Source organism: Akebia trifoliata, chromosome 3 (genome assembly GCF_017979445.1).
Source record: "Akebia trifoliata isolate Shusen 1 chromosome 3, ASM1797944v1, whole genome shotgun sequence".
NCBI lineage: Eukaryota > Viridiplantae > Streptophyta > Magnoliopsida > Ranunculales > Lardizabalaceae > Akebia > Akebia trifoliata.
Genome location: NC_141377.1, coordinates 4067833 through 4078682, shown reverse-complemented (window position 1 = coordinate 4078682; position 10850 = coordinate 4067833). Strand labels below are relative to the sequence as shown.

Genomic DNA, 10850 nt, shown 5'->3' with positions numbered 1-10850 from the left:
GTGAGGAGATCATCATCACCAAAAATCAGCCCATTCCAAAACCTCTTACCCATCAAACATGGCTTACAAAAAATGGACGGTCCACGATTTCCCAACTTGTAAACATGGGGCTAGAAGTTTTGGAATGGGCTGATTTTTTATGAGGATGATCTCCTCACCATAGAGATCATCCTCACCAAAAATCAGCCCATTCCAAAACCTCTAACCCATGTTTTGAAAAATGTTTTGCCAAAATGTTTGTTGCTGAAAGGGACCCTATATATATATATATATATATATATATATATATATATATATATATATATATATATATATAACATTCATAGTCAGACTATTGTTACTGTTGACCTGCGTTTACACAGACCAATTTCACTACTAAGGGTGTCAATGGATAGCCGAAATCCGAATCCGAATTCGAATTCGAATTCGAAAAATCGGATATTATCCGAAATTTTCGAATTTCGGATTCGGATTCGGATGTCATTTGAATATTCGAATGCGTTTCGGATACGAATTTGGATATCGTGATATCCAATTCGATAATATCCGCTCCGATATAATATATATACCATGTATTTATGTTTTACAACAAAAGTTTTACATATGTATATATGGTGATGCGTATTCGTGTTATACAACGAAATGTTTTCTTTTAAACTTCATCTTCTCTAACCAGCTGAACGAGACAAACCACAGGGACGGATTCGGAACGATGAATTTCGATCGAACTCCACAACACTGTCTTCTCCGGCCGGCGATCATCAAGTACCCCTCTCTCTCTCTCTCTCTCTCTCTCTCTCTCTCTCTCTCTCTCCGATCTGATTCGAACCAGTCGTGATTTTTTAGGATAAAATCTGAGGGTTTCGAGTTTCGACTGTGCGAACTCCGACACATCTTCTCCGGCCGACGAGATTACAGGTACATATTCACTCACTCACTCTCTCTCTCTCTCTCTCTCTCTCTCTCTCTCCGAACCAGTCGGAGTGATTTTTCGGGGGTTTCGACTGTGCGAACTCTGACAGATCGAAGACGATGGTATTTTGCAGGTTTTTTTTTTCGAATCGGATATTATCGGATATCCGATATATTTTTCGGATTCGAATTCGAATGTTTGTTAGGGATATCCGATCGGATTCGAATTCGAATTCGGATAGTATTGTTTTTTTTCGGATTCGAATTCGGATATAGTAGTATCTGATCGGATACATATCCGTTGACAGGCCTATTCACTACCATCCCATGTCAAATTGAGAGAATTAGAAAGACCTCCCTATACTTTATGAAAACTTATAGGGACACCCTTTCTCCATTGAACAATACAACTAACCTTAGGCTATCATTATCAATGGGTCGGTCTGGTTAAGCCCCTAATCCAGTCTTAAAGAGGTGGGTTATACTTAGACCAACCCTATACTTTTATCCAGACCAAAGTTGGCTATGTCAGAGCCCAACCCTATTAGGCTCTAATCGACCTCAAGTTTTGAAAAGAAATTAGATTCATGCATTTTTTGAAATTGTTCATAGTTATTTGATATTTTATTTAATAAAAAGTAGAGATCAAATTAATTTCTATCCTTATCGAACAATGGCTAGAGATAAAAGTAACTTCTTATTTATAACCAATTTTAGTTATCTTTTCTAGAAAATCGTATATCTATTTATATATAATGTATAAAAATAAAATATATTAGTGGACTAAAATAGGTTGAGCATTGTTAAGCCTTCGCCAAACCTAGATTTAGGAGACTCAAAAAAATTTAGCACAACCCTACCTTTGCTGGTTAAAGATCAATGTCCTAAGCCTTCTTTTTTTCAAACAGGCCAAGTCTGGTTAGTGGATCAACATGCTAAATTGACACCCCTACCCTATAGAGAAAAAAAACATTTAATCAAAGTTTAAAACCACTCCCTTTTTTAAGGGATGCCGTAGTCACTGTCCCCAATGCTCATTGGTTAATGATGTTGAATATCGGTCACTCTAAAAATGAACAAGGTTAAATAGTTGGACACTTGCAGGGCAGTGAATGAGCCAACATGGCACAGGCACAGCCACATAACTGTAAAGTGATGATTACATTGTGATCATAATACATATATGTTGAGTCAATAAAAAGATATTAAAAATCGTCATTAAGAATGCCATTGAAACTTTCACCAAGCCAACCATTGATGGTGCTTCGTTTAACTTTTAGGGGTGATATTATTAGAATTCAAGGTGATTTTTATCCATTAGTAAAGAGTGTTTATTTTGTAGTAAAAAGAATAAAAAACTCCTTAAGACTTTAAGAATATTGCTCATTAAGATTGAGAGAAATTCTAAAACCATGAATTTGGAGTTTCAACATAAACCCGAGCTTAGAAATACTCGAATTTCTAAAAGAAAGAAATGAAATACCAAAGTTTTGTTGAAATTCCACCAATATATATTTGTAAATGACATTTTACATAAAATCTCTAAATTATGCTATTTCTTTTTTATTGAAAGTATAAATATAGAATTATGCAATCATTGAAAGATAGAAAAAAAAATGGATGCATAACACTTTTCTCTTTTTTTTTCTATCGAACCACTTTACTCAAATCTCTTAACAAAATACCAAATAGAAAATCAATATCTTGGATGATTGTTCTCACCCTTGAATTTAATGAATTCACAACTTCAAATCCTGATAATGCTCAAGCAAAATAATATCCATAAAAAGGAGGGGTGTATCTCAAATATTCATAAATAAATAAAAAAGGTGTGGAGCAAAAAAAAATTAAATTTAGGGTGACAAATTTGAAAACAAGATATGACTCATTCAAAAATGTGTCCAAAACTCCCAATTAGTGTGGGGGCAGGCACTAGACGCTCAACCGCTTGTGGTATGAATGCTAACTAGAAACATATATGTTAAAGGATAACATGATAACCATGTTCAAAAATCCAATTAAGAAGACCTTTTCTTGAAAAGGTGAGAAAGAAAGAAATATTAACTGAAATCACTTTCTTTATAAATACTGCTGGCAGTGTTTTCACACGCTCGAACTGCTTAGGTAGGTGGTTTGGATATGGGTACTTTGACTAGTCAAAGTTATGCCACGTGCCATCATTGTAAATCCATAATTTTAGGCTCATATTTAAATATTAAAAAAATCGTTAAATTCAATGGGACACTGATTGACTTTCAAGTTCAGGTCTTTAAAAAGTCTACTATGATATTTTTAGATTCCAATGACACCACCTTTTATTAATAACACACACCAATTCATATGGTGATCTTAGTAAAAATTGATGTGGTAATAGTAGTTCTCTATCTTTAATATGAGTTGTAATTTTTTTACTCAAAACACGGCTGACATGGCAAGGCCAAGAACCACAGAAAGTTCTTCAGGTTACACAAGGAAAACAATCAACGGTTATGTGCCCTCGCCAAATCAGCCGACTACAAATCGAAAGAAAATTTTCGAGTCAAAAAATCATTAGTGTTTTAACATTGGGTGGTCTAAAAGAATGAAAATATTAATAATAAATCAAATGATTTAACTAAGAAAATATATGCATTTTGGATATTTTGTACTAGCTAGCTAGTAGTGAGTTTGACACTTGAAAAATAAAAAAATGCCATTGGATTTATCTTTATAAAATACCAGGAATACATAAACTAAAAAAAAAGAAAAACAGACACTTGGATCGAAAGTTACATTTAAATCTTCAAAATTATAACTAGAGAAATTTTCGTTTGTCATTACAAGTCGTTAAAATAGATCGAAATTTATATCTAAATCTTCAATAATGTCTATTGAGTGATCGGAATTTGGTGAACGGCTACAATGAATCCAACCGCACTGATACGAAGTCGTCCTTAGCACCTCCCTCCCTGCGGCGGCATGGTACCTGTCAAAATCACTCCGACACTTAAGTTAGAGAAGCAGAGGAATCTTCCTTAATATTGGTTACACTTTAACTTCTCCAAAAAGATCCCTCTCTATAGTGTTTACTGTGTTATTTATCCCCCCCACCCCCACTAACTCTCCCTAGGTTATCCTCCTCTATAGGCAGTAATCATGGGATTTCCACTAACTCTGCGAAGTTGTTTACGTAGTCGGGATCTTTTTGATCAATTATACTTATCTGCATAGATATCCGGCCGAAGCCCACAAATTTTAGATATCGAATTTTGACGGCCATGGCCTTCGAAATTTTTTATGCTCCCCAATTCGACGGTTTAGAGAACTCAAATTTCTCCCATCCCCAATTAATTTGACAGTTTTGATCCGTAAAAAAAAATTGATAATGAAAAATTCAACGCCTTGGCTGTCAAATTTTTTGAAATTCGAGAGTCTTGGGCTGTCAAATATAGGTTTTTTCACGTTGTGTTATGTGGTAAATATTTAGAATGAAGTAATGACCTCTTCTTGGAAGTATGCCTTGTTCGATTAATCCAAAGCTTCATCACCAAATTTCAGGTTTGTAGATTTAAGTTCTATTGGAGGGAGGTGAATAAAGCAGCTAATTTAATTTTCTTGGCTCATAAAGGCGTGACATCTCCAGATGCTTTATGGTTTTACCTTTGTCTAGTTTGCCATCTGAGTTGAATGTTATTTTACAAGAAGGAAAAATGAGAAAAATCTTTGTTTATACATGGAATTTTCAAATAATACAGCTGGTATAACCTTAAAAAGAGAAGGGAGAAAACTCATTACTATGTCAAACAACATACTACATCTACAAAATAATCAGATGCAGATCACAGTGATTGAAGCAATCACACTAGTGGATCATGAAAATACATATAAACTACATCCTAATTATCGATTCATGGCGCAATATCATTGCTCCCTATCCCAAATATTGAGGTTGTTAACATGAATCCTATTTCCCAATTCCACTTGATTTGGCTCTCCATGGTATCAATCCTTCTGGTAACTAATAAACCAACTCCTTTAATCTGTCACAAACCCTTGAAGTCTCTACACCAACTCTAGAACTTGTGACCTGCAAAGATCACGTTTAAATAACCCTATTAATATTTTAAATTTAAATTTATCAATCTACAAATAATCAAAGATGATAGGAAGTTAATAAATACCTGAGAAAGGATTGTGTGGAAGACCTTATCACCCACTAAAGAAAAGTTAACATTCACAACTTCAGCTCCTTCTTCCTCAAGAACCCTAATCATTTGATAAAGTATGAAATTTTTGTTCAATCCAGTAATCAAAATCACCTCCAATGTTGAACCCATCTCTCTTAATTCAAGTATTGGCATTCTTAACTCCGGCATCATTGAATTACTAGTATCATTTGTAATTCCTTCAATACCCATCATTTGTTGCTTCCTAATTTTCAATCTTTCTATTCTTTCTCGCAATTCTTTTATGTAAATTGCGGCGCAATCCAATTGATCTTGCTGAGGGGATGTATCCTGAAAATTCAGAAAAAAAATCTTAATGATCAATTGGAAGGAAAAACAGTTCGATAACCGAATTAAGAAAATTAAAGCCAATAAGCATATTCCATGAGATTAATATAGTTGCCCTAGAATCACACATATTTTCTTATATATTTTTCTTCCCTATGGGCCGGATTATGGGTCATTAGTTGAACAAATTATCTTCTTACTAATGAAAAATATTTAAAGAAACCATATACTATAAAATCATTAACAAGACTTTCGAGAAATTGATCTGTAGTGCAAGATAAAGATTCCAAAAGACACGAAGAAGACTAACGTGGACAGAGATTATAAGACTTGAATATGAAGAAATAGCCCTTGTAGAGTTAAATGAAATAGGATTCATGTTGCCAATCCCAAATAAAATAAATGATGATGATGACAATGAAGCAGGACTTGCTAGATATTACTGCTTGGGCTAGCAATGTATATTGGCAATTGCTAGATATATAATAAAACACATATTATATCAGGATTAGGAATCCTAGAATTAATGTTTTCGATTTTGATGACACCATTCCAAGTGATAGGTTGGGCAACGCAGGCACTTTGAGATCTTCAAATTCTACAATTGGGATATATACCACCTTAGAAAGTAGATGTTTTGATGATTGATTTGCAACAAATCTTCGTTTATTTAATGAACATAAAATCATGTGTTGTTAAAAAGAAAAAGAAAAAAACTTGAGATAGTTCGAAAGAGAATGCATAATATGAAAAAAAAAAAAAAAACCCAAATTTAATGGCTTTGGGCCGTCAAATTTCATAAAATTCAACAAACCAAGAGGTCGAATTTTTCATTGTCAAATTTTTTCTTTTGACGGGCCAAAATTGTTAAATTAATGAAGGGTGGGAGAAATTTGACAGCTTTGAACTGTCAAGTATGGGAACATCAAAGAATTTCGACGGTCCTAAACCATCAAAATTCATCAGTTTCTAAAATTCGTGGCTTTGGCCTGTCAATTTTTTCTGTCGAATTTTCCAGTTTTCACATAATGAAGACGAAGAATACATAACAAACTAAAACTGTTATTGAGCCAGAGAGAGTTCCAAGACGAACCCATTGAACCAAAGTGTGAATTTTTAGTAAACCCATCAGTTTCTAAGTCTTTCTAATTAAAAATAACCACCAAAAACATTTTGAGAGTAAAAAAGAGAGTGAAAACATTTTGAGGGTAAAACGAGAGAGAGAGAGAGATCCAAGAAGAACCCATTGAACCAAAGTGTGAATTTAGTAAACCCTTCAGTTTCTAACAGCCAAAACATTTTGAGAGTAAAACAAGAGAGAGAGAGAGAGAGAGACCTTAGAGGAATTGTGGTGGTTATTAGGGATGAGAGAGGAAAGCGTGAAGCAGAGACCCTTCATGTGCATTCTCCTATTTCTCTCAACAGTCTTCCTATCAACCTTAGCAGAATTACTATTGTATTTCCTCTTCATCTCTCCTTTTTATTTTTTTTATTTTGAACAAATAAGCAGAGAGAGACCAAGTAATAAACTCAAAAGAAAAGAAAGGAAAAGAGAAAGAAACAATTAGTATCTGAGATTGGGGTGTGTGTTTTGGAAACCTGGGATTAGTATTTAAAGTTGTATAAAGGAAGACCAAGAAAGAGACACAAAGAAGAAGGAAGGAAGGTTCATAATTCAGATGTGTAGTGTTAGTATTTATTTCTGAAAGGTTTGAAGTGGGCCGTACTTCATTTGTTTGGCTTGCATTATACGTGGCGGCTCATTCTCAGACTACTGTTACTGTTGACTCTGCGTTTACACCGACCAATTTCACTACCATCCCATGTAAAATAGAGAGAATTAGTAAGGACCTCCTATACTTTATGAAAAATTATAGGCACACCCTTTGTTTATTGAACTATATAACTAACCTTAGACCAACCCTATACTTCTATTCAGACCAAAGTTGTCGGAGCCCAACCCTAATAGGCTCCAACGGACCTCAAGTTTTAAAAAGAAATTAGATTCAGTCATTTTTTGAAATTTTCTGGAGTCATTTGATATTTCTTTTTAATAAAAAATAGTTATCAAATTAATTTCTATACTACTCAAACAATGGCTAGAGATAAAAGTAATTTCTTATTTCTAACAAATTTTAGGTAATTATTTTTTTAGAAAATCATATATCTATCTATACATAATGTATAAAAATAAAATATACTAGTGGACTAAAATAGATTGAGCATTGTTAAGCCTTCGCCAGACCTAGATTTAATGGACTCAAAAAAATTTAGCACAACCCTACCTTTGCAGATTAAAGATTAATGTCCTAAGCCGTCATTTTTTTCAAACAGGCCAAGCCAGGTTAGTGGATCAACATACTCAATTGACACCCCTACTCTATAGAGAAAAAAATCATTTGATCAAATTCAAACCAAGTAAAAAACATAGTGAATGATGTTATTTTTTATGACGGAAGTTGTGGACATATAGACTTTACTAGCAGGTGTGAGGCAACTAAAGCACATGCAATACCCAACAAATCACACATATCAGGTAAGTAGGGATAAATCCCTGTGGGTACTTGAACTTAATACCTCTCCCTTTTTTAAGAGATGTCTTAGTCACTATCCCCAACACTCATTGGTTAATGATGTTGAATATTGGTCACTCTACAAATGAACAAGGTTAAATAATTAGACACTTGTAGAGCAGTTAATGGGCCAGCATGGCATAGGCACAACCACATAAGTGTAACGTGATGATTGCATTGTGATCATAATCCATTTATGTTCGTCAAATACAAAGATATGAAAAATCGTCGTTAAAAATGCCATTGAAACTTTCACCCTCCCAAACATTGATGGTACTTTGTTTAACCATCAATATAACTTTTAGGGGTGATATCATTAGAATTAAAGATGATTTGTATCCATTGGTAAAAGGTGTTTATTTTGTAGTAAAAAGACTTAGATTTCAAGAATATTGCACGTTAAGATTGAGAGAAATTTTGAAACCATAAATTTGGACCCTGAGCTTAGAAATACTCAAATTTTTAATAGAAAGATTAGAAATACCGAAGTTTTGTCAAAATTCCACTAACATATATTCGTAAACGACATTTTACATAAAATATCTAAATTATGCTATTCCTTTTTTATTGAAAGTATAAATATAGAATTATGCAACCATTGAAAGATAGAAAAAATGGATGCATAACACTTTTCTCTTTTTTTCTATCAGACCACTTTACTCAAATCTCTGAACAAAATACCAAATAGAAAATCAATATCTTGGATGATTGTTCTCACCCTTGAATTTAATGAATTTACGACTCTTTCAAATCCTAATAATGCTCAAGCAAGATAATATTCGTAAAAAGGGGGTGTTTCTCAAATATTCATAAATAAATATTAAAAAAAAAGGTGTGCAGGGAAAAGAAATTAAATTTAAGGTGACAAATTTTAAAACAAGATGACTCATTCAAAAATATGTGTTCAAAACTCCCAATTAGTGTGGGGGCAGGTACTAGACACTCAACCGCTTGTAGTATGAATGCTAACTAGAAACATATATATTAAAATTGACGTATAAAGGATAACATGATAAATACAGCTGAAATCACTTTCTTTATGAAATAAATACAGCTGCGAGTGTTTTCACACGCTCCAATTGCTTCTTCTAGACCAACGGTAGGTAGGTAGTTTGGTTATGGGGACTTTGACTAGTCAAAGTTATGCCACGTGCCATCATTAACATCCATAATTTTAGGGTCATATTTAAAATAATAATAAAAATCGTTAAATTCAATGCATGAACAGGGTCACTGATTAACTTCCAAGTCAAGGTCTTTAAGAAGTCTACTATGATATTTTTTTAATTCCATTGACACCAACTTTTATTAATAGCACACCAATTCATATGGTGATCTTAGTAAAACTTGATGCGTTAATAGTAGCTCCCTATCTTTAATATGAGTCGTGATTTTTTTACTCAAAACACGGCTGACATGACAAGGCCATAGTACCATAGATCTTTTTCTTCGGGTTCACAAGGAAAACGATCAATGGTTATGTACCATTGCCAAATCAATCGACTACGAACCGAGTGAAAATTTTCGAGTCAAAAAATCATTAGCGTTTTAACATTGGGTGGTTTAAAAGAATGAAAATATTATTAATAAATAAAATGATTTAACTAGCAAAATATATGCATTTTGGGTATTTTGTACTAACTAGTGAGTTTGACAATTGAAAAATCAAAAATGCCACTGGATTTATCTTTATAAAATACTAAGAATACATAAACTAAAAAAAACAGACAAATTTTCATTTGTCATCACAAATCGTTAAAATAGATTGAAATTTATATCTAAATCTTCAACAATGTATATTAGTCTTTATTCGTCACAAATCATTGAAGTAGATCACGATCACAATTGAAAAACCCAAGTAAAGGAAAATATATGAAAAAGATCCTATTTTGAGTTTTTTTTTTTTTTTTAATACTCAAAGCAGGTCTATTTGCTATGGTAACTCATGTTTTTGACAGAAATGCCCTCACCCCAAGTAAAGGAAAATATATGAAAAAGATCCTATTTTGGGTTTTTTTTTTTTTTTTCTAATACTCAAAGTAGGTCTATTTGCTATGGTAACTCATGTTTTTGACAGAAATGCTCTCACCTATAATTTCTCTAATAAATCCTTAAAAAATAATATTTTAAATTGTAGCTTTCTCCATCACCACATTTTATACCATCGAAATAGAGATAGATCTATTCTCTCTTCCAAAAATTCATCGGAGTTCATCAAAGAGACTCTAGATTCAAGGACAATAGTGAATCTTCGTGATAAATTCAGGCTTTATTGAAGATTTCAACTAAGGTTATCAATCCCTCCTCTATTTCATTAATTTTTTTAATTGTTTAGATATTCTTATAATCTTTGATATAATGGTAGCAAAAAAAAAATTGATTTCACAGAATTTTTATGATTTTATTCATAAAATTTACACAGTCTAGATCCTCGATACTGGAATGTATCGTCGAGATTCAACAATACATATTGTCAAATTATGACGAAATTGTCTAACAAAAGTTTCTATAAGTGAAAATATCTACAGCATCAAACCTCAACACTATAGGTATCGTCGAGCCTCAATGCTATAATACATTCTAGCATCAAGGTTCGACATTGAGTAAATTTTATGAATAAGACCATAAAAATTTTGTGAAATCAATTTTTTTTGTTACTATTTTTCATTTATATAACTATGAACAAGAAATATACCAAGATTGTAAAAATATAAAAATATTTATAAAAAAAATGAAACAAATAAAAGATAGATTGATAATCTTTAGTTGAAATCTTCAATAGATTATGGATCAAGCACGAGAAAATACATTTATGTCCAAAAACATGAGTTACTGTAACAAATAATCCTATTTTGAGTATTTTAAAAAAAAT

General features: G+C 32.6%; 1 protein-coding gene across 1 annotated transcript; it reads right to left on the bottom strand.

Moving 5' to 3' along the window:
• Window positions 1-4631: 4631 nt before the first annotated feature.
• LOC147405612 (transcription factor bHLH162-like) lies at window positions 4632-7054 on the bottom strand. Its single transcript, XM_086432719.1, has 3 exons — window positions 6742-7054; window positions 5073-5408; window positions 4632-4978 (listed from the first exon to the last, which is right to left on the bottom strand). The coding sequence occupies exons 1-3, from the start codon at window positions 6874-6876 to the stop codon at window positions 4910-4912; spliced, it is 540 nt and encodes a 179-aa protein (XP_086288845.1). The 5' UTR covers window positions 6877-7054; the 3' UTR covers window positions 4632-4909.
• Window positions 7055-10850: the final 3796 nt, after the last annotated feature.